Here is a 25859-nt window from a genome sequence, read left to right on the forward strand (position 1 = left end):
GTAATGAGCTGGGAGCTGTTTGGTAGTCCTTGGTGGGGAAGAAAGCCGGCTGTGGTGGGGAGCAAGAAGAGCCTGGAGTCAGTGCAGGGAGACTGGGGTTAGGCTGCCCTGTGTTTGGCCGTGATACTATATGCAGAAATCAGATGTCCACCCAATGACAATGGGCCAGATTCACAAAGGATTTCCCACGGCGTATCTCCAGATACGCCGTCATAAGTCCAAATGTGAGGCCCCATACACACGATAGAATTTATCCGCGAATACGGTCCAGCGGACCGTTTCCGCGGATAAATCCTCTCGTGGATTTCGGCGGATTTTCATGCGATGGTGTGTACTCACCATCGCATTGAAATCCGCGCCGAAATCCTCTTGCGATGACGTGTCGCGCCGTCGCCGCGATTATGACGCGGCGACGTGCGCGACGCTGTCATATAAGGAATTCCACGCATGCGTCAAATCATTACGACGCATGCGGGGGATCCCTTCGGACGGATGGATTCGGTGAGTCTGTACAGACCAGATGGATGGATTCCAGCAGATGGATTTGTTGTGCATGTCAGCGAATATCCGATCTGCTGGAATCCATCCCAGGGGAGATATATCCGCGGATAAAGATCCGCTGGCGTGTACACACCATAGGATCTATCCGCTGAAACCCATTTGATGGGATTTATCTGCGGATGGATTCTATGGTGTGTATGGGGCCTGAGGCGTCGTATCTCGGCGCCTGATTCAAAGAATCAGATACGCCAGAATTTCTCTAAGATACGACTGACGTAAGTCTCTTACGCCGTCGTATCTTAGGTGCATATTTACGCTGGCCGCTAGGTGGCGCTTCCTTATATTTCCGCGTCGAATATGTAAATTGGCTAGATACGCCGATTCACAAACGTACTTGCGCCCGGCGTATTAAAATACGCTGTTTACGTAAGGCGTCCGACCGGCGTAACTTTACCCCTCATAAAGCAGGGGTAAGTCATGTTAGGTATGGACGTCGGAAACGTCGGAACAGCGTCGTATTTTACGTCGTTTGCGTAAGTCGAACGTGAATGGGGATGGGCATAGGTTACGTTCATGTCGACTAAGCATTGAGCCGGCGTAAGTTAGGGAGAAAATTTTACGTGATACTGAGCATGCGCGCGCATGCGCCGTTTGTTAGGCGAGTCATTTACGCGGGGTCACGATTAATTTCAATACAACAAGCCCCCTACCAGCCTACTTTGAATTACACTGGCTTACGCCGGCCCATTTACGCTACGCCGCCACAACAACTTACGGAGCAAGTGCTTTGTGAATACTGCACTTGACTGTCTAAGTTGCGGCGGCGTAGCGTAAATAGGATACGCTACGCCCGCACAAAGATACGCCCATATACGTGAATCTGGCCCAATGTGTCCTTGGAGTAGTGAGAGGAGCTGTCAGTCCAATTTCTGTGTAAGCCAATCGGAACCCTTTCGGAAGCTTAAAGCGGATGTGCCACGGGAAAAATATATTAAAAGCCAGCAGCTACAAATACTGCAGCTGCTGACTTTTAATATAAGGACACTTACCTGTCCTGGAGTCCAGCGGTGATCGCAGCAGATGACGAGCCGATCGCTCGTCACCCTGCTGCTCCCCCCTCCATCCTCGGTGAGGGAACCAGGAAGTGAAGCGCTCCGGCTTCACTGCCCGGTTCCCTACGGCGCATGCGCGAGTCGCGCTGCGCCCGCCGATTGGCTCCCGCTGTGTGCTGGGAGCCGAGTGTTCCCAGCATACAACGGGGGGACGGACGGGAAGGAAGGAAAAAACCCGTCCTTTGCCCGTATCGTAGGGCCGGAAGTGGGTGCAGATACCTGTCTGTAGACAGGTATCTGCACCCCCCTCCCCCCTGAAAGGTGTCAAATGTGACACCGGAGGGGGGGAGGGTTCCGATCAGCGGGACTCCACTTTAGAGTGGAGATCCGCTTTAACCACACCTCCTTCATCAGTCTTCATCTTTCAATAATTCTTTTTTAACCTGGTATATGAAATTTTATCACTATAGGATGGGCACAGTGTCAGCGCTGTAGTGTTTTTTTTGGTCATGTTTTTAGAAAACAACTGAAGGAATAAAAAAAAAGGTTCAAACAAGTAAATATAATATTCTTTCTTATGTATTTACTAAGGCAAGCAGTATAAAGCTTAAAATAGTTAATGTTAATTGAGAGAGTAAAGTTCCGCTTGAATAATGCTTAAATCTCTCATCATAATTGGGAAACCCAAGTCCTTTTGTTGGGAATTTGAAGTCTCCCTAACTACTGTTGGTGCTCCTGTTTCATTTAGTTACACTTTGTATTGCTTAATTGATTTCTCCACACATATGTTACCACTAATGTAAGGAATTCACAGTTTAAATATACATTCTAAATAAATGCCTGGCATGTAGCCTCTGCCAAAAGACATTTAACTCACTAAAGAAGAAAATAAAGTTCATCTGGTTTTTCCTGAAATATGTAATATTTTATCATAATTCATCATGTTTTTCATGGGATTTTAAGCCATAAAAACCTTCTTCTAATCATTCTAGTATGCAAGGCTTTGTATCTTTACCCAAATTGCTGACTACTCGGATTTTCTGTGATATAGTCATCTGAGAAATGAGAAGTACTTAGCTAATTTCAAAGTTAAATATATGTGGAAAGTATGACGGTATGGGTTCAGGTGAGTTAAAAGTTGAAGTGAACTAGTTAAGGTTGAGAACAGGGATCAGCACTGACAGATCGATTTTCTGAGCCATTCTCCATGTCAATATCAGAAAATCTTTGAATGCTGCCTATTTAAAAGTGAAGTTAAGAATTTATACAGAAGCTGTTTAAAAAATGGGATTTACGATTTATTAAAGACAAAAAAACAAAACAAAACGACATCTAAAGAAAAGTCTATTCCGATATTTAATAGAATGATTTTCCAGAATTTAATACATGTGCGCAAGTGATGCCATTGTCTGGAGCCGCGAAAAATCTCCTAAATGGCTCAGATTTAAATGTTTAAAGGTAGTTACCAAGTTTACATTTTACAAACCTTACTATAGGGCAAAGTTCCAAAGTTGGGTTTAATATCATTTTAGCCTAGGTACACACTATAGAAGGTCAGGGAACATGTGTAAATTGCACACATTCCTCGACCTGCAGGTAAAATGCGCTGCTTGTTCGCAGACACGTTAATTCTTAATGGCACCCCTATACATTGGAAAATGTGGTGCATTTTTTTTAAAACGGTTCAGGGACTTTTTTCCTGTGTTTCCCGCAGGTACAGCAGCCCATTCAAATGATTAGGCTGCTATGCCCACAGCAAATGCAACCTGCAGGACCCGCTGCAGTGTGAGGCTTAAAGCTACTGGCCCAGATTCAAGTAGCAATTGCGCCTGTGTAACCATCTGCGTGGCATAAGGCTCTTATGCCACGCATATCTTAGGCTGCATTCTAGCGATGACCGCTAGGGGGCGCTCCCATTGTGCTCAGTGTATAGTATGCAAATTGCATACTAACACCGATTCACAACGTTGCGCGAGCCCTGCGTACGCAATTTACGTAGTTTGCGTACGTCGGGTTTCGCGTAAGGTTGCACATCCTAATAGCACGCGCAGCCAATGCTAAAGGATACCCGTCGTTCCCGCGTCGCGATATTTGAAATCTACGTCGTTTGCGTAAGTGATTCGTGAATGGCGCTGGACGCCATTCACGTTCACTTTGAAGCAAATGACGTCCTTGCGACGTCATTTGCCGCAATGCACGTCGGGAAAGTTTCCCGACCGAGCATGCGCTCTACGCTCGGCGCGGGAGCGCGCCTAATTTAAATGATTCCCGCCCCCTACGGGATCATTTACATTAGGCGCCCTTATGCAGGGCAAGTTTACACAGCGCACACGCAATTTACGGAGCTACTGCTCCGTGAATCGCGGGTAGCGCAGTAAATTTGCGGGGGCGCAGGGCAAAAACGCTGCCCTGCGCCTCCGCAAATAAGAGGCAAATCTACCTGAATCCGGGCCAATGTTTATTTTGTTGGGATAAAAAGCCAAACACATTAGTAATGTGTAATGGTGTGTATCCCATTACCTGCAGGCAGCTGCTTACCTCCAGCTTCTACTTCACTAAGCTTTGATATTCCTGAGCAGCTACTGAGAGAAGTTATGCCCCTTGTCTGCCATCTTCTGCCTTCTCTGCTATTCGAAAAAACTCATATTACTATTCTCACACTATTCTGTGGATGAAAGAGGAGCTGTCGAATGACAGGATTTCCACCGCCCATTTACAGAAATGTATGTGTTTTGGTAGAGTAGTAACGCCAGTTTTGTGAATGGCGGAGAGGGCACAAGGGTAAGGGTGAGTTGAGCAGCTTTTCTCTGTACCAGCAACTGCTGTTAACACTCATAGATCATTTTTTTGTCCCATTGGAGAGATTTATCTTCACTTCCTGTCCTATAGCCAAAACAGGAAGTTAAATCCCTGCAAATTAGGCAAATCCTCTGGGGGCTATCCAAGGCATCAGAACTAGTGTCACCATTGGAATATTTCCCTTCTATTACTGTTCTGGGGACAACCCAAACTGACAGGTGTTCTAATCCTTCACTCCATCCAAAACTAAAACAAAAGTTTTGCCTTTAGTTATACTTTAAAGCGTATCTGTGGTCAGAATTTAAAATCATATATTTCTTTCCACACTGTATTTCAACTATGTCTAGCCTACTCTGATTAATCTAAATGATCTTGAAGTTTGTAAACTTAGTGAATTCTGTGACTCATATTCACTATGCCCTGTGAGTAGGCAGGGATGTGTCATACATTTCACAGAGCCTGTCTTCTGAACTACAGAGGTGCTGAGAGGAGGGGTTTCAAGAGGCGGAGTCATTACAGTAATTATGTCTTGCAAACAGCAAAGTACCATGGGATATGTAGTCCTTAGAAATTTAAGGTAAACAGCAAAAGAGAACCTGCAAAGAATGCAGGGAATCCACCAAGTTGTGGAAAGAGATGGCCAGTAGACAGGCGACATGAAGGGAGACTTTTTAAGTAAGCCTAAATTATATTGTCAAATAAAACAATTAATTTAGCTGGAAATGATGCCAGCAGTTAGTAATTGCTCTGTTACAAAGGTCTTTAATAATCTACATTAATATGTTACAATAATTCTTCTCCCAATCTTGTGTTTTGTAGGTTAATGGCATCGACATCAGCAATGTACCTCACACTTATGCACTTTCCATACTCAGACAGCCCTGCCAGGTGTTGAAGCTTACAGTTCTCAGGGAGCAAAGATACAAATGTAGGAGCAATGGCATCAATATTGATCCACAAACCTCCCGGGATGACAGCATCCATGTTGTCCTGAGCAAAAGCAGTCAAGACGTGCAGCTCGGAATGAAGCTTGTCCGCAAACGGGATGAGCCAGGAATATTTATTTTTAACTTGCTGGAAGGAGGTGTTGCTGCTCGGGATGGTTATCTGCAAGAGAACGATCGAGTTTTATGTATCAATGGTCATGATGTGCGTAATGGGACACCAGAGATTGCTGCTCAGCTAATACAGGTTCGTAACATTCCAATTATCTGATAATAATTTATCAGACTGGTTTCTGAAAGTGAATTAAATTAAAAAATGTGCTTGCCCCCGTAACACAATGTAAGGTGGAAGGCTCCCTAGTTAAGTATATTTTTAAAGATATGATATGTCTTACAAATAGGGACACCAACAAAGAATATACCAAAATTCCTCATAATTATGGACTACACAGGTATTGTTCTATCAAACATTAGTAACGATTAATCAGGAGTGCCATACTTTTAACAGGATATTGATAGCCAGCATTTAAAAAAAAACAATAGTCACCCCTGCCAGCACAGGGTTATTTGTATCCAAAAAAGCATGCCTGTAAAATAGGAGTGAATATACCTACCTTACCAGTAGCCCATGTGTTGAAAGTTGATCCCTGAACACTACATGTATTTCACAATCACGGTGTGTGGAAAACCTGTTTCCCTACAACTCTGTAGTTTCAACCACCGGCTACAGGACATACAAGCTGGTGGAAGGAACCATAGTGCTCTGCAGGCTAAACAATGGGACCCACCTGAAGGGTCAAATAACGGTACTTGCAGTGGCCAGAGGACAGCACGTTCTCAATCTGCTCTGAGTGGAGAGCAGTGATTGTCAGTCATCACTCTGTGCTCTGCCCCTTCAGCGCTCACTGGAGAGCCAGGCTGGGAAGGGAGCGGGAGCAGCTGGCTCAGGCTCTCAGTGGTGTGCTGAGAGACTGAGCCAGTTTCTGGTCATGCATCTGGGTGGATCCTAACATTATTGTTGGAATCCTTGCAGAGCCTGGAGCGGCTCTGTGACGTCAGCCGACAATGGACTTTAACCCTCCATCGGCTGATTCTGGGTCACAGGAGAGCACAAATAAATGTGACTCAGAAGAGAAGTTTGTCCAAAAAGCTTTGGCCATACCTTTCTTTTACGGTAATTTTCAGATTAAGAAACTTTTAATCTATTTTTTGATTTTCCATATTGCAAGTACAGGTGAAAACACAGAATTTCCATTAACAGTTTAAGTTACTTTATATTCATAGTTTATGCACCAAAGTTGTCAAGATCTTATGATTGTCCTTTTTTTTTAGAAGTGACTAAACTTCATCTATTAAGCACCAATATCTTAGTATATAAATATATAGCTGCCCAGACTAGTTCTAATATGTTATTTTAAAAAAAGTGCCTTGTTAAATGCATTGCATATTCTCATTGTCTATGGAAGGTAATAAAGGACTTTTTTTTAGTTAATGAACTGGGGCTAGACAAGCAAATTGTGTATTTGGTTGCTTTGACCAGTGCTCTTACATTTTAGAATACAGTTAATATAGATTAAAATGATTCATCCTGTGTTCCAGAACCCCCTGCAGGGTAAGATTATTCAGAGCTTGCCATATTTGAACTTTCCTTGGAGATATCAGAAAGGGTCCCCAGAATAGCAACAATAGTAAAAATTTGGGGGTCCTAGAGCTGTGGCAAACCTACATTTAGGGTCTTAATTTAGGATTAGCAGCACTAGTATATCAAGACATATAAGCCTTATGTATTGTTGGAATGTTCTGCTTTTTGGCTCTATATTTCAGTAATAACCATGATCATTTGTCTACCCACCTTAACACTTGTGTAGGCACTTATGTACCCATGTTGGGCTATTCCTAAGCAAATGTAGCATGCAATAAAAGATTACTGTATGCTGGAGGATAACGTGGAAGAACAAATTCTATCTTTCTACATCATACTAAATTTTAAATGTAACTTTGTTAATGCATTACAGATCTCTGTGATCACACTCCACCCCCCCCCCCCCCCCACCTCATTGTCTTCAAAATCTGCATTGAATCATTCTGTATGAAATGTAACATCTGCTCATGTCTTCAGTTATATCTAATAGTCTTTCTTATGTCAGATTTTGGTTTTCTAACATTTTGGCAGGATTTTAGTGACTTTCATAAAGCAAGCTGAGCATCTCACAATAATGAGTCAGATCGTGTGTGTTTTCTTTTGTCTCAAGTTCATAATTTTGTCTTAATTACAATTCTTCCCAAGCTCTGCTGCTTGTATGTCATGTTGATTGGTCTGAAGTGTATAAATCGTGCATTGAGATTAGTGGATCCGTCACCTCAACCTCGGACTCTAGTGTAAAATTGGGGGGTCATCAGAATATATTTTTATTAGTTCAAAACCATCATCATGACTGCAGCGCCAGTTTCAGTTTTTTCCATGAATAGTTCACTATCTCTATGTAGGAAAATTGATAGGATATCATTGATTCCATCAATGGAAGTTCCCAGAGCAATAGAGCTTTAGAGTTTGGGAGGCCAGAGTGGCAGATAGTTGTTTTTATTTTTTATTTTCTAATGTGTCTTATGAAATCTCAATTAAAATATAGTATGATAATATGTATGTTACCATTGTTCTTTGCTTCCTACTATTCCATGTGTTGTGATTGTTGCAGGGCAGTGATTTAAGTCATTCCAATGGGGTTACAAGATATAAAAATATTCTGTCAATGACAACATTTGGTTTAATGGAATTTATTGGTGATCCAAAAATAATGGATGATCAGTTGAGTTGTTGACATCAGAGATTTTCATAATATAGTTAGTCTCTGCTTATAAAACATGGTTTCACTTGAACAGCTGTGTCTCGTTCTGTATCTATATATACATTTCCACATTGCAAGCCTAATCTTACTGTTATCCTGGCTTAAGGATCCAGACTTCTTATTTAATATAAGACATTTAAAACTTTAACTCTGCCAAGTATAGGGGAGAAATGAAAGCTGAAAAACTATTGGGATCTGGTTTTCTGACACTTACTTAGCTATGCAATTATAAAATTCCTACTCTCATGAAAGCTGTCCAGGCAGCGACATAAAGCAGGCCCGGTGGGGCTCTCTTGTTATATCTATCACTGCCATCACAGCCATTCATTCTGCTCACCATTGACTCCAGCAGTCTCTGACAAGTTGCCAAGAAGGCATTTGTAATTTGTAGAGTACAACACCTGAAAGTGATTATGCAGCTTATATGTGGTGCCTCTTTGCAGAGTCACTGAGGTTACCAAAAGGCCAGAGAGACCATGCAGTCATTGGGGAACTTAGGAATCATGCTTTGCTTTAAGAGATTTTCCTAAAAGTGGGATCGCAGAAATGTCATCCCTGCACAGTTGCATTCACATAAACTACTAATGTATTTCATTATAGTAGTAATATACGGAATGTAAGGGAGATTATAGGCTAACAAGGTTTTGCTTAATGTACAATGATGTTTTTATTTTAGTGCAATAGAGTTTTGTATGCTAAGGCAATGGACAAAAAACTTTCCAAACTCCCTATGCCTCTTCATTACTTACCATAATGCTTTGCTAGAATGGTCCCTGCAAGAGATAGGAAGTCTTTAAAAATAGGACTTAGAATTCATACAGTTTGGTCTGACTTTAAATGTCTGCCAAACAGCTGAATACACAAGTATAATTCATGTATATGATCTGTTTTACCCACTAAAATATTTTTTAATCTATTCAACCACTTTGTAATTAACAAACCCATGTCACACTACATACTGTACATGAGGTCCTGCCTTTTGTCCTCGTTCTCCTGTAATTTATAAACCACCCATCCAGCCCCTAGTGGCTGAAATTTCACAATGTAGCAGAACCTGACTAATCATGTTACTGGCTTTTATAAGCGATAGTAAACGCTGCATATACTAAAGCTTACCTGTAGGTACAAGGAATATCTCCTAACTGTGCACCATTTAGGACCTATTCGCTACTTGTGTGGCCAGTGATGTCACCAGTCCATGTGCACTGCACTCTGAAGGGACGGCATGCCATTCGTTCAAAGTGTTGTGCCATGGCTGTGGCTCCCTTGTGCATGCGCAGGAGTGACAGCATCGCCAATCAGCCATTCAAACAGATGGAGCTGCGTACCCAGAAGGAAGACCGGGTAAAGGTGTGCAATGCTTACTAGCATATTATGCCATTACTTTGCCGGGGGGGGGAGTTTTTAAACGTCACTACCACTTTAATGTTCATTAATGTGCTCTCTAATGTCACTATTATGCCTGCTGTTTTTCCTTAATACCTGGCTGATCCTGCCTGTGTCCCTCCTTCATAGAGTAATTTGACCATGCTAAACATGGCAGCCAATTCATGCTAGCATGGTCAGTTTACATCTTGTGTCATCCTGCTGTTTGTACAGGCACGCTGTTCAAGAGCACAGCGTGCCTGTACCTTTTGTTTGTCAGAACAAAGCTTCGCCCATCCCTTGTGCCCTCAGTGACAGCGGATTGCCTTCCAGCCACTCCTCTGCTACAGCAGCTCCTCCCCCCTGTGTAGCTGCCGGGTTTGCTGCTTGTGTTTGAGGCCTTTGGAAATGCGGGCACTTGTCGGCAAACGCCATTTGCTCCAATGTCGTATATGCCCCACTGAGTACACACCCATCATCAGGTCTTGGGAACATTCAAAAATCATGTGACCCTTTCTTTAATAGGCTAGAAAATACATTACAGGCACATTTTTTTTTTATTAAAAGAAATGTGGATGTATTATATGATTAGATTTATTTACTTGAGAAAACGTTTTTACGCTACTGAATTTCACAACTACTTTAAGTTGCTTTAAGTGCATCGGGCGCATGCATCGGGTTCCCAGTGACACGGCGGGTGCGCACGCCCCCTATTGGCTCGGGAAGGTGAAGGGCTTAACGTCCCGCCGTCATTTGACGGCGGGGCGGTAAGCTAATGGTTAAAGGTAGCTTCCTGAAAGTGCTTTACAAGGGAAACACAGGGAATACCCAGGATAACATAAAGATATGTTGCTAGAGACAAACACAGTCAGAGAATGCAGATGTTCTGTGAAGACAGTGAATATCCACAGGACACAGTCATAGATTTGGAACATGCGTCAAAAGACAGTGAGTCTCTGTGGACATGCTGTAGGAGATGGTCAAACTGTAGACGTGCTGCAGTAGATGGTCAGAGACTGTGTGTATACTGCAATAGATTTTCAAAGACTGCAGACGTGCTGAAAGATGAACAAGGACCGTGGAGGTGCTGCAAGAAATGGTCAGGGACTGTGTAAAGGAGATGGTCAGGGACTGTGAACATGCTGCAAAAGATGGTCAGAGATAGTTAACATTCTGAGCACATCCAAGGACTGTGGATTATTTAATGATCTGATCTTTTCTATTTTATTTATTTATTTTATAATTTTATTTTTAAATGTTATAATTTATTTATTACAGGTACTTATATAGTGCCAACACTTTACGCGGCACTTTACATACTGTATATATTGTACATTCACATCAGTCCCTGCACTCAAGGAGTTTACAATTCAAGGTCTCTGACTCACATTCATACTGTACATACACATACTAGTTCCAATTTAGACAGGAGCCAGATAACCTATTAGCATCATGTCTTTGGAGTGCGGGAGGAAACTCCGGTACCCAGAGGATTTGAAAAATGTTAGACATCAGTGTACAGTATCTGTATTACATTTTTTTTTTTTGTATTGGAGATGTTTTATTTGGAAATGTTACATTTTTTGATTGCTAAGACTGACACTCTGCCTTCTATGTCTGTAACACCATTAACCACTATAAACCTCTTCAGCAGCGCTGCTGTGGAGCAGGTATGGTGTCACATTCTTCTCTTTTTCCCCTCTCTGGGTCACCTGATGACATCCCAGCCATGACATTGTGGCTGGACACTGGATGCAGCTATTATGACCAGTTATGTAGTAATCAGGAGGTTAAGCAAGAGTAGTTAAGTTAGGTTGGAAGTGGGCTATATAAGGTATTTACTGGCAGAAATAAAATGTTTTGTCTATCTAAAGGGCAGAAGATTTAATAGATGGAAAGATGAAAAATTTATGAAGGCACGCTTTAATTATATTTAAAGCACAGTTCCAGGGTTTCCTCGTGTTCTGACTGAAACTACGCTCACTAGAGTTCTTTCAAGGCCTGCAGTACAGTGCTATGAACACTCTTCAGACAATGACAAGAACATAATTTTAGATGTACTTTACAATATGATCATGAATCAGCTCCCGGATAAAACATTAGAATTGGAAAGTTTTCTCTTCACTTTATAAATCATTTCCTACTGGGTATGCTGAGTACAGCAATCTCAAGGTTATTGATACATCAGAGCAGGAACAAAATTCTTAAGCAGGTGTTCTGGAATCTGGATTGTGTTGAAGCGCTATTTTCCCAGCAGGTTAAATCTTCAGTTCAAACTTATGTTGTAAAATGATAGATGGAATAAGTTGCTTTGTGTGATCCTTCAGAGAACTAGATTAAAGCCAAATGGGCCCCTGACAAAGTAGCAGCTTGGGGGCCCTTGGCTTCAGTCACTATTTTCAGTGCTACTTTTGTGCTCACAAAAGCACACAGATATTAGCTATCCAGTATATATTGTATGGTAATACATTTTTCTTTTGCAGCTTGAAAATGCCACTAAAATCTCCTAAAAGCCTATGGGGCAGATCCACAAAGCGAGTACGCCGGCGTATCTACTGATACGCCGGCGTACTTTCAAATTTCCCGCGTCGTATCTTTGTTTTGAATCCTCAAAACAAGATATGGCGGCATCTGGGTTAGATCCAACAGGCGTACGTCTTCGTACGCCTTCGGATCTAAGATGCAATTCTTCGGCGTCCGCTGGGTGGTGTTCCCGTCGTAATCCGCGTCGAGTATGCAAATTAGCTATTTCCGACGATCCATGAACGTACGAGTGGCTGCCACATTCTTTTACGTCGTCTCTAGTCGGCTTTTTTTGGCGTATAGTTAAAGCTGCTGTTTGGTGGCGTATAGTTAAACATGCTATGTTAAGTATGGGCGTCGTTCCCGCGTTTTATTTGAATTTTTTTTTTTTCGTTTGCGTAAGTCGTCCGTGAATCAGGATGGACGTAATTTACGTCCACGTCAAAACAATGACGTCCTTGCGACGTCATTTAGCGCAATGCACGGCGAGAAATTTAGGGACGGCGCATGCGCAGTTCGTTCGGAGCGGGGACGCGCTTCATTTAAATGAAACACGCCCCACTACTCGCTGATTTGAATTAGGCGCCGTTACGCCGCAAGAGATACACTACGCCGCCGTAACTTACGGCGCGAATTCTTCCAGGATTCAAACCAAAAAAAGTAAGTTACGGCGGCGTAGCGTAGCTCAGATACGCTGTGCCGGGGCAGATCTTTGTGAATCTGCCCCTATGTGTGCATGGACACATAGAATAACATAGAGAGGTGTTTTTAAGCTGTTAAAAAAAATGCCTGAAGCTCCTAAAAGCGGCAGGAAAAATGCCCTGTGTGAATGAGTTGAATTCGAAGGCCCAAAAAAGTTTACTTTATTCAAAAGCCATAAAGGATATAAATTCACTTTGTATGCACTAAATGCCATTGCAAAACGGGTGATTGCCCTATAAAGTGATAGTGACATCATCACTGTACTGTACATAGCCTGTGTAGACAGCAGATGGAGGGACCCAGAAAGCCGACCCACAGCAGGCTGCCTGTTGAAACGGGGGGGGGGGGGGGCGGAGACAAGACCAGTCACCCTGTATAAGTAGAGAGAGCAGCAGTGACCGGTCTTTATTACTGGAAGCTCCTGTACGGAGGTAAAGTTTCACACTGGATTACTGCACAGAACTGAAAGAAATACACAAAGAACACCAAGACTGAAGTAAGAATGGCTCTTGTATTTAGACAAAATCGTTTATCCGGAGTTCAGCTTTATAATCACAGGTTCATAAGATAAAATGAGACATTAAAACTGTGCGATGACTTGAAACAGAGCATCCGTACTGAACTTCTTGCCCACATACCTGGTCAATTAATCATTTAATTTCCTCTGCCTCTGATTTTGTATCCTCAGATTTTGAATATGCAAGCTTAGTTATGGAGTTAAGAAGCTCAAAATGCATTGCCTATAAAGCACATTCCATTTTTTATATGCTATTGTTAGATGTGAGAGTGGGACAGAATCCAGTACTCCCGCCCTTAATTTGTAATTAAAGTATGCATTGCAGTTTACACTGTGTTGGCTTTTTTGTTTACCTCATGTGACTTATGTGTTCATTGCTATAATGGAATGTGGGATTTCAGCTTGATGTTTACATACTTTTGTTGTACTCTTATCAGGGAAGTGATTCATGTTAATTATATAGGGTCAGGTTTGCAGTTAAAGCATTCATATTAATTTCAGTCATCCTATTGTCTTCAGAGAAGCACTAATTACTGGAAGGCTGTTTGGTAACATCACAACCCCTTCATCATGGCAGTCAACATTAAAGAAATTCACTGAGTACTATTTGGATCTGTGGCCACAAAACATATCCTCAATGCAATTTATGAATAACCACAATGTTGTCTGTGAAAAAAAAATTAAACTGCCAAATGTTCGTTTTTAGTCTCAGGCCTCGTACACACGACCGAGTTTCTCAGCAAAAACCAGCAAGAAACTTGCTGGGATTTTTTTTTTGCAGAGGAAACCTGGCGTGTGTACATTTTTCGATGAGGAAACTGTCGAGGATCCCGTCGAACCAAAAAGAGAGCAAGTTCTCTATTTCCTCGACAGGAATGGAGAAACTTGCCTTGTCGAGTTCCTCGACAGCCTAACAAGGAACTCGACGAGGAAAACGATGTGTTTCGCCCGTCAAGTTCCTTGGTCGTGTGTACGAGGCTTCAGAGATCAGCAAAGTTTTTGGTACTGAAATCAGAGACAATAAAGAAAGCAATAGGAAAATGGCTCCATAAAATCTATTAATTTCCCCTACCTCCTGCCTATCCTTCATAGAGCATTTACATATCATAGATTCAAAGCAGCGCCCTCTTGTGAATGTCTGCAGCCAGCTGTGGCAAAGCTGGTATCCTGAAATAGTTCAAGTGTATTACGAGATAAAACATTTTTATTTCATTTTGTTTAGAGTAGGTAATAATTAGAGACCTCTTTTAAAATGTTCTCATTCGAAAGGTTTTATTCAAGTTTTCAAACCATTGTATGCATCTACAATGGTGAACTGGATGTACACCATAGGATTATAATAGTATACAAAAGACTAGAACCGGATAAGCATGGTCAAAAAATTAAACATAGCGGAACTACACCTACCTAGCCTATAGCTTCCCTCTTTCAAATTTGTATTGTAGTTTAAAAATAAAGTGAGGGAAATCCAAAAATTTTAAGGTGTTGCCAGAATGAGACGTAAAAGGAGATCTTTCAATGAGGACACCTGTTTCAGGGGCAGGAGGAAAATCAAATTTTCCACATTTTTGGAGATTTACAGGAAGTAAATAAAAATTTCACAATGGTAAACGAAAACGAAACTGTCAGGCATTTTAACTCTTCCTTACGCTATCCATAAATGTAAAAAGTTTAGGGTATACATATACTTTAAAGCTGAAGTCTTTAGTTACATTTTTTTATTTATTTTTTGCGATTCGAACCCAGAGACATAATGCACCTCTGGTATTGTAATCTTAAAATAAAGTTTTTGTGTACTTCATTACAATGAAGTATGTCCAATGTCTGGCTGCTGGATAGTGTATAAATATTCTTCCCACTGCTGCCAGGTCCTCCCCACAGCGCCAATCTTTTGGTGCTCCTGATGTGTGTACTAAACCGTTTGGCTGAGTATATTTGATTTAAAAAATATTGTTTGTGGTACATTTGGCAGGATTTTGCCTTTCAATCATCCAACAACAACAACAACCATTAGTGTCTAGAGAGCTGACTTGGAGACCTCTTCGTGTCTCCAGCTGTGAGATCTTCTCTACCGTGATTCCTAGCTTTGTTCTCACCTGCTTTTGAGTTCTTGGTGTTCCATTGTCTTTTGCCGTATTCTCCACTATAAGAATACATCAATTTAATTTCAATCAGAGAGTAGAACCCTTAATGGGCTGTGCAGGTGTATGGACCCAGAAAGCTAAGAGCAAAGATCTTTGGCAAGTTTGCACTGCTTAGGTGCCTATAGTAACTCAGGTAATAATAGAAGTGAAAACTGCAAATTTAGGAAACATTAAAACACTAAGAAATGCTATAAATAACCGAAAAGAAAAGCTCAAAACTTGGATTTGTAAGAATCAGTAGTAATTCATCTTTGGACCAAAGATTTCTTTACAGCTTGTAGCTGAAGCATTGGCTGTCATTTTGATGAACCAGGTGCTCTGGAAATCTCTGACTGTTCCTACCATCTTAAATTACAACTTGATGATTTCCTTAAAGCATTTATGTTATTTTTTTACCAAATGAGAGTCTGAGTGGAGATCTGTAACATCAACCGCTGTTAGTCAGAGCAGTTCTTAATAGCACATAGGTCAAAGTTCCCCATCAATTTGTATTGCATGCTAAATCTCAGTAATAATGCAGAGGTGAAATTGTTTAATCAGCTTGTGATCATTCCATGGAGATATGCCCAATAGTGCAATAGTGCTAAACACATTGGGCCAGATCCACATAGAAATGGATAGGCGCAGCGTATCAGAGATACGCTACGCCGCCGTATCTTACCTGGCTTTAAATCGAATCCTGGAAGAATTTGCGCCGTAAGTTACAGTGGCGTAGTGTATTTCTGGCGGCGGAATTCAAATCAGCGATTAGGGGGCGTGATTCATTTAAATGAAGCGCGTCCCTGCGCCGAATGAACTGCACATGCTCCGTTTCGAAATTTCCCGCCGTGCATTGCGCGAAATGACGTCGCAACAACGTCATTTTTAAAACTTAGACCTGACTTACGTCCATCCCGATTAACGGACGACTTACGCAAAAAAAAATTAAAATTTTGGCGCAGGAACGACGGCCATACTATCTATACGCCGCAAAATACCAGCTTTAACTATACGCCGGAAAAAGCCGACTAGAGACGACGTAAGAGAATGCGACGGCCGCGCGTACGTTCGTGGATCGTCGGAAAAAGCAAATTTGCATACCCGACACGGAAAACGACGCAAACTCCACCCAGCGGACGCCGTAGTATTGCATCTACGATCCGAAGGCGTACGAAGCCGTACGCCTGTCGGATCAAACCCAGATGCCATCGTATCTTGGTTTGAGGATTCAAACTAAAGATACAATGCGGGAAATTTGAAAGTACGCCGGCGTATCAGTAGATACGCCGGCGTACTCTCACTGTGGATCTGGCCCATTGTCCTTAAAAAATAATAATAATGGCTTTTGAATTTTTATTAGTTAATTTGTTAGTTTCAAAGGTATGCATAATTTCAAAATGTATTTATTAAAAAAAATGTTTACGCATTGCTGTAAACATTAGCTAATTGCCAATGAGATCATCATTTAATCCACTTGAAAGTTTGAAGAATTACTCTTAAACTGTATAGTTTAATTACACAAAAGCAGTTTTTTATTTAATAGACACAATTTACTAAAGTGGAGGAGAAGTAAACATACTGTACATGAGCTCTAAACATGTGCTGGGGAATTTCTAAAGCAATAGAGATTCTTCAACACATGACTGGATGTTTGAAGTGAACAGAGATTAACCAAACTCTTAATACTATTGTATAGTAGGCCTATATTTACATGGAATCCGATGTCTCTGTCCATAATTAGTTAGCATATATACAGTACTACTGATATTTAATTATATATTGTAGATAAATATCTAATGATGTGTAATCCTCAGCATCAATGTTTTACTAGAGAACTATTTACACTTAAGGCTCCTTTCACACTAGGCGGACTCCGTCACTACGGAGTCTGCCAGCTCCCGCCAGCTCAGCGGGAGATCTGTCTGCAGATCTCTGCTGAGCCGGCGGATGACAAGCCCCTCTCTGCTCACTGAGCGGGGAGGGGCTTGTGCAGGGACGCCCTCCCGGCAATTGAGCGCCACGCTGTAGACGTCTTTCGTCTATAGCGAGGGCTCAAAGTGGTTAAGGGGAATAGCGGGCTGGTCATCCTATATTCCTCAAGCCTTACGTATTTTAAGATAAATCCTTACATATGTCCTTATGTGGCTACTTGACCAATATTTGGAGGCTTAAATTTCATTAGTGAGCCACATTAATAAGGAAATAAGTAAGAACACAGGGTTTAGTCTGCACACATTTACAAACACATGCGTAAGCTACAAGCCCCTTCAAGGTACCCTGTTTTCTGTAGTCCATAACTCTAAATTCAGTGAGTCTCCACCATTAGAGTATATGCATTTTAATGGATAGGCAGAGGGCAGGTAGACCTGGAAGGAGCCCACCCTTCCTTAAAGGTACAGGGGCACACTGAACATCCAGCACATAGCACTATGGCACCAAAGATGTCAGTGCATTGCCTGACCAACATAATCAAAATACAAACAAGTGGCCACTGCCCCAACCTATAACTGGTCAATGCAGCAAGGAACACTTGAAGGGAAACATATGTCAAACAAATGCAAAACGATAGCAGATTACTCTGGTTGTCTAATTCAGGAGATCAAATCTGCATATTAGCAGCCTTCCCAGGTTTGAAAGCTGTGACAAAATCGTTAATCAGTTACCTTAAAGGCCTATGTACAATATTCACATAGCAGTAATGCATCTTGCATTAGTGTGATGAGGTCCCATTCTTTCAGGATTGCATGCCGGCACACCTACAGAAGGCCCCTGCATTGCAACGTACCACAAAGCACAATGTGGAGTGCACTGCAAAAAAAAAAAAAACTGAAGGAGGACTTACTTATTTCTGTACATTGAGGTGCACTGCAGCCAAATCATTTAGACACATTGCAATTTAATGCAACATTTCAATGTAGTGAAAAAGAGAGGTGTACTGCACTGATTCGATAAATGGTAAAGCGGCAACTAAAAATGTTATACAACACTAATAATGATGGTCCAAAGAAGAGCTGCTCTGTCGTAAGCTAAAATGTGACACTAGTGACAATGAAGTGCTAGATAAATATCAATTAAAATGATGAAACACTGACTGAGTGAAAAAAAATGTATATCTGTAAACGAGTGAGACCTCAATAAGATAACAAGAAGGGGTTAATTCCTAAATTAGGTAGAAACCTGAAAATAATCAAGTGAATAAATACCAGTTCGTGTGAACAAACCAAAAAAATCCTAAGGAATTCCATTAACAAAGCGTCAAACGTTTTGTCACTAAAGGGACGTGGTCACGGGATAGGATGGTATCCGTGACCATGTCCCTTTAGTGACAAAACATTGGGAGGAACGACGTTCTGACATCCAGACCCGGAAGATACGGGCTGCTGAATCGAAGAGCCGGCCGGGTCGATTGTATTTATATGCCTTATCTCACTTCTTCGATGTAAGTGTGCATTTTTGTGTTACTTTTTAAATTTTTAAGGGTTTTACGCTATGCTAGTCCCTTCCTTTTTTTTATGTGGTGCACCCTTAATTGCTACGTTGTTTGAGACATCTTCTATGCAATATTGAACCACCCTGATGGATTGATGCTACCAATAGAGAACCCAGTCTGGTAAGTGTTATTGTTTGGTGGAGGCACTATCCTGTCAGCACTTTTTCCTGGACTATTGGATTAGTTGAACACTGGGGACATTTAAGTTTATATGGACACTCTGCATTAGTATTTTTTATTATATTCACATTTTTTTTTTTTTTTTTTACGCTTTGTTAATTGTATTCCTAAGGATTTTTTGGGTTAGTTCACACGGACTGGTATTTATACACTTGATTATTTTCAGGTTTCTACCTAATTTAAGAATTAGCCCCTTCTTGTTATCTTATTGAGGTCTCACAGACCCATTTACAGATATAAACATTTTTTCACTCAGTCAGTGTTTCATAATTTTAATTAATATTTATCTAGCACTTCATTGTCACTAGTGTCACATTTTAGCTTACGACAGCGCAGCTCTTCCTTTGACCATCATTTCAATGTAGTGCTGTGTGTTCTTTTGTGTGGGACCTAAATAGTTTGAAAATTGAAAACAAAATAACAGTTTATGTTTCGCATTACTGAGTTATTTTAGTTACGCCCATAAACGTGTGTGTTAAAAATTAGAAACTGAATAGCTTCCACTCTTACAAATGGAAAACAAAATCCCCAAAAATTGCAACATTTGCCACTAATGAACTTGGTAAACACTTATTTGATCTCCTAACTGGAACATTTTTGTAAATTTTTTACATTTTTCTTTGAGATGTTTATTCTTACTTTAATTGTTTTATATACCGTAAGCGCTGCCACACATAATCTGTGTGCGTGTTATTGCCATTGATTTGATCTCTTTCTGTGAATTTGTATAATAGACTGACCAACGGTTTGGCTTTCCTTTCTTGCCAAGACATTTCATTTCTGAAATTGGATAAGTTGAAATTGAACTCTTTCAAGTCAGTCTAAACTTATTAAAATGTTATTTTTTGGCTGAGAGACCATGGTTCTCCTGCTGCATGGTCCTCGAGAGACATCTTAAATTATAGGGTAGAGTTTAAAAAAAATAGCCAAAAATATAAACTTTGATTCGGAGCAGTGCACCTTAAAGTCCCGTGCAGAGGCAAACAGAGATTGCCTTTGAATTTGCTTGTTTGTCTGAACTTTTAGGGTCAGCTAGTGATAGATTGCTTACATTCACATCACTCTGCTTATGCCACAGTGCATTAGTGCATGGACTAGGTACGCAGATGTGGCTGATTACTTAAAGTCAATTGTAAATCTTTAAGTGGTAGACATTACGCATTTGTTGGGTAACAAATGTATACAGTTCATGATGCTGTTTCCCAGAAGACCTTACATGCTGCATAGGCTCCATAACTGCTTTAGGAGATAGGGGGACTCATGGAAAAAATTACAGATTTTCTGCCATCTTTAATCAAGGCAGTATAAATAATATGTACTAAACTATCTATTCAAACATGTCTCAGTGGTATAAGATCGGGCTCCAACAGGTACCTACACATACCTTCAAATATCTTCCACAGTGTCCCCAAGCATGTAAACGTAAAACCTAAAATATCTATTTATAGCTTTAATACAAAAGTTTTTTTATGCCCCCCCCCCAAGCATCCCTCAGTACAGTGCTCTGAGCCTTTTTATGGTTTCCATTGTAGCAGAGGTAGGGGGACATCTTGAGATCGAACTTCAACTACAGAGCCCCAAGCTAAAATTTGAATACTGAGTTCATGGGAGGTACATAGTCATACAGGTGGGACCATAAGTTCATGTAGTATATACTGTGTACTCTAGACATACACTAGACATACCAAAGTGGTAAAAATGCCTTTATGCAATATGCAGAATGCACTAAAAATAAAAACAATGCAAGAAAGGCATACAAGAAGGAGATGCCAGCGTAACAATATCGGCAAAATCTAAACAAATTTAAAAGATTTAAAAGATGAGGCACAATATCAACCCCTCCTCCCAGATTGTACATAGTATTTTTAATATTTTTTTTTAATTCTAGGAATGTGTATATGATTTTATACAATGTATATGGAGTATTAAGGGCCCCCACCCTGTCAGAATACACAGATCAGTGCTTCAGAAATTGGCTGCAAGTGCTGATTAAAAGCTGGTTTTCCAGCATGACTATTCGACAGAAGCCTGTGGTGGCTTCTGTTCAACAGAGGGCAGTACATACATACTGAAAGTTGTCCGGTTCCTGCTTAACCAGTGTAATTTCAGTAAACGCATACCTGGCCTAAGTTTAAAAATAAGACAGCCACTGTGTCACAGGCAGTTATGGTGAAGGTTGTACCTTAACTTAATCAACAGTTTAAGAAAGGGTATGAAAGGTAATTTTCTCAAAACAGAAAACGTCACAAAATGTTGCAAAAATCTCTCTTATCTATACAGTTTATCTTAAAAGTATGATTTATATTTAAGTTTTAAGCCTCGTACACACGGCCGGTTTTCTAGGCAAGAAAACTACTGGCAGAGCTTTTTGCCGAGAAAAACGGTTGTGTGTATGTTTTCTCGCCGAGAAAACTGCCGGGAATCTCAACGAGAAAAATAGAGAACTTGCTCTTATTTTTCTCATCGGGATTCTCGTCGACCTGTTTCCCGACGAGAAAACTGTGTGTGTGTGTATGCGGCTACAAGCTTACCTGTCCTCCGGTAAGCCCGCGCATGCTCGATGAGACTTTGACACATGCGCAGTAGCTTACAAGGGTAGTGTAGGGTGAAGCAAGATGGCGGCGACGGCATCGAATGTGACGAGCGCATGCTCGTCGTGTCGATGACGTCACCGCGTTCTTGCCATTCAAAAGAATGGCATTTTTTTTTTAATGTGCCGTGTGTACACTCGGCTTTGCAAATAAAGCTTGCCAGGAATCTCGTCAGGAAAACCGACGGCTTTTTCCCAACGAGATTCCTGGCCGTGTATATGAGGCTTTAGTCTAGATCTCTGAAGCAATTACATCTTCTTGTATTCTGTTAGTATTTTGTAGGCTATTTGTGATTGTGATATAAAGGGCTATATGATGATGATCTTTTTTAACAGTCCATATAAGTGTAGCAAAAACTAGGGAAGAGAGACCATGTGCTGCTGTACTGTAATATATTGATATTAGCAGCATTGAAGGAACCACTCATTACCTTTCATTGCCAGCCTTTGTAAAACTAGAGTGGCCTGGGGAGGTATTAGGCCCCATGCTCCTTGCCAGCTCCTCCTTGTTAAGAAGCCCAGTGGATGTTCATAAAGGGTCACAGGTCCTATTCTAGTGCTTGTTTTTTTATATCCTCCAGTTGTTAAACTGCTTTGTATTGTCTCTGCCTTGTCAGGACAAAGTATTACAGCATTCCATGTTTCATGTGTCATGACGTTGTTTAGCTCTGTGTTGTTGAAATAGCTGACCTTGTGTCATTGTGCTTTATGTTCAGTTGTCTTATTTTACATAGCCTGCCAGTAATCGTAAAGAGGCTATAACCAATGATAAAACTAGGTTCTTTGTACTGTAGCTAAAGCAGACCTCAGTTCTTTATCTTATGTGCAATTATTGTACATGATAAGTGGAAATGATAAATATATTAAGATTGATAGGAAATGTTTTCTTTTGAGGCACTTTTTTTTTACATGGGGTATAATATGTTTCTTTGATTCTGGGCATTCCATGTCAGAATATCAGATCTTGGGACCTGAATACATTTAAGTCATTTATTTATATCACTAAACGTCATGTTAGTCCTAATTATCACTGCAGCACACAAATTAGAAATTGTCTGGCAATGTTTTCTTCCTTTTTCATCTAACACTCTTCCTGTTTCCTCTAAGACCATCCACATAATTTGCATCTACTCACTGTATATATTGATGATCTGCAATGCATTAATCCTAAAATTATTAATTATTAATTATTAATAAAATGTATGTCTTTGTCAAACTTTCTCAAAACTTAAAATGTTTCAATAATTATATAACCTCTGTTTCTCTTTCAGCTTTTCTTTATTAATACCTTTATTCTTTGCTTACTTGTGATTAACACTCATTGCTATGTGTTCACCTTTTAATAGATGTTCAGTACTGGAATCTAAATGGAGGTTTGTACTGGCTGAGGCTTGCACAGATTATGCATGCACATGGTAAAGGTTTACATGATTATATATATATATATATATATATATATATATATATATATATATATATATATATATATATATATATATATATATATAAAATGGATGAGGGAAGTCAACATACCCTCCCTCATTCAGTAAGCTAAGGGTAAATTCCATGAATAATTAAAGATCCCCTATCAAAGTGAACATCCTATTTGTCATTGGTAAATTGACCACATATAATCTTAGTGCCATTCTGTACCATAAACATGCTGCCCACAAAAAAAAAAAAAACAATGGGCCCATTCAGACCTCACTGTCCCAAAATACAGACTTTAACATCCCACCATTGCACAACAGCACCCTCCAATCCATTCAGCAGATTGTGTCAAAATCTGTTGGGTTTCACTTCTTGCCTTTATGTATAAAATGAATATCCTGAAAAGGTCCAAAACTATTTTTTCACATTAATGGTAACCAACCTGTGCAAGCCTCAGCAAGCTCTTCATGATAGTTACTTCCAAATTAACCACATTTTGTTTATGTTTTTTTTTTTTTTATTAAAGGACCATGAATTCATAACCTTTCAAATTTAATAGCTATGGACAGTCTATGTGTGTAAAAAGACTATAAGAGCTGAATGTGTTTGAGATAAAGTTTCTGATTCTAAAGGGAGATTTTTCTTACAACATAGTTGTCTTCCTGTTTGTAATCCCACCAAAGCATACAGATACATACAATCAGGTCAATCAATCAATATATTTGAGATAGTGGGTAGCAAATGGTCATTGGTCACATTTAACTGGACGTGTTCTGTAACGTTGACAATGTTTTTCTGCTTGTCCAAGTAGCTTCTATAATTCTAATGAGTGTCAGGAGCCTACCCTAGTATTTATAGCCAGATGGCTAGCTCAGTCACCTTAATACAATTATCATGGACTGTGGCATGGCAAATGTTGATTGCCCAAGAACATGATGGTATAGGAACGTTTGTGAAACAACTCTGTTATTACTACATAATCCATTTTCACAGATAATGAATGGTGAGCCTCAGGTATAATATGCAAAATGGACTTTCTGAAAGTTGGCATTTGCATAGGACTGAAAACACCCCACCTTATCTGCACCCCCCCCCCCCCCCCAAGTGACAGTGCTCAAGTTCAGTAAGGTAGTGCGCATATATACCCTACACCCAAAGTTTTCAGAGGGCTCCATCAGTAGGTGGGAAGGCAGCTAGTACTAGCAGGGTAGTTGCAGGCACATTATGATGCCTGGCTGTACACCAACAGCTTTAGTTTGATTAGTATTGCATAATTACAGGTTTCTTTTAATACAAGATGTCTTCATGTATGGGAATATTGCATATTCTTTAATGTACAGTACAGACCAAAAGTTTGGATACACCTTCTCATTCAAAGAGTTTTCTTTATTTTCATGACTATGAAAATTGTAGATTCACACTGAAGGCATCAAAACTATGAATTAACACATGTGGAGTTATACATAACAAAAAAGTGTGAAACAACTGAAAATATATTTCATATTCTAGGTTCTTCAAAGTAGCCACCTTTTGCTTTGATTACTGCTTTGCACACTCTTGGCATTCTCTTGATGAGCTTCAAGAGGTAGTCACCTGGCGCAGCACCCCATCACTCTCCTTCTTGGTTAAATAGCCCTTACACAGCCAGGAGGTGTGTTTGGGGTCATTGTCCTGTTGAAAAATAAATGATGGTCCAACTAAACGCAAACCGGATGGAATAGCATGCCGCTGCAAGATGCTGTGGTAGCCATGCTTGTTCAGTATGCCTTCAATTTTGAATAAATCCCTAACAGTGTCACCAGCAAAGCACCCCCACACCATCACACCTCCTCCTCCATGCTTCACGGTGGGAACCAGGTATGTAGAGTCCATCCGTTCACCTTTTCTGCGTTGCACAAAGACACAGGGGTTGGAACCAAAGATCTCAAGTTTGGACTCATCAGACCAAAGCACAGATTTCCACTGGTCTAATGTCCATTCCTTGTGTTCTTTAGCCCAAACAAGTCTCTTATGCTTGTTGCCTTTCTTTAGCAGTGGTTTCCTAGCAGATATTCTACCATGAAGGCCTGATTCACACAGTCTCCTCTCAATAGTTCTAGAGATGTGTCTGCTGCAAAAGGTGGCTACTTTGAAGAACCTAGAATATGAAATATATTTTCAGTTGTTTCACACTTTTTTGTTATGTATAATTCCACATGTGTTAATTCATAGTTTTGATGCCTTCAGTGTGAATCTACAATTTTCATAGTCATGAAAATAAAGAAAACTCTTTGAATGAGAAGGTGTGTCCAAACTTTTGGTCTGTACTGTATTTAGAAAAATTTCATTTGAGGTACCTTGTGTTTTTAATAGTGCTTGAATGACCAAAATCTATTATTTTTAATAATTGAATAGAGTAGATATTAACCTTATTCCAGCATAGTAAATTAAGACTGTATTGTGGTAATGCTGTAAAGCATATTATCAGTGATAAAAAAAACCTACATTTAGATTGCTGGAAGCAATGTCCTGGTCCCCAGGAAAGCCCTCATCAGGTTTTCATTAACAAAGCAAAGGGAGGCAACCTTTTAGCTTACATCAAGGTCTTCTTTCTTACTTACTAAATCTGAATCAAGCTATTTTTGCTGAGCAAAATGGCAAGTATGAATAAGAAAACAACCTTTCATACAAACTTAACAGCTTGCTCCTTTTTTTACAGAGCGAGTGTCTTTTCAAAAGCTTTAGGCAACGTAAAATGTCTCTAACACATCTATGGCCACCTTTGTTGTAGGGCTGTCCCTAGAAATAAGTTTATAC

General features: G+C 40.4%; 1 protein-coding gene across 3 annotated transcripts in view; it reads left to right on the forward strand.

Moving 5' to 3' along the window:
* The window catches only part of LNX1 (ligand of numb-protein X 1), a 282181-nt gene that overhangs the window by 167576 nt on the left and 88746 nt on the right, over positions 1-25859 (forward strand). For all 3 annotated transcript variants that reach the window (XM_040334850.1, XM_040334851.1, XM_040334852.1), the window contains one exon: positions 5172-5543. In XM_040334850.1, the coding sequence (XP_040190784.1) occupies positions 5172-5543 (372 nt within the window). The remainder of the gene's footprint in view (positions 1-5171; positions 5544-25859) is intronic.

Source organism: Rana temporaria, chromosome 1 (genome assembly GCF_905171775.1).
Source record: "Rana temporaria chromosome 1, aRanTem1.1, whole genome shotgun sequence".
In the NCBI taxonomy this organism is placed as follows: Eukaryota; Metazoa; Chordata; class Amphibia; order Anura; family Ranidae; genus Rana; species Rana temporaria.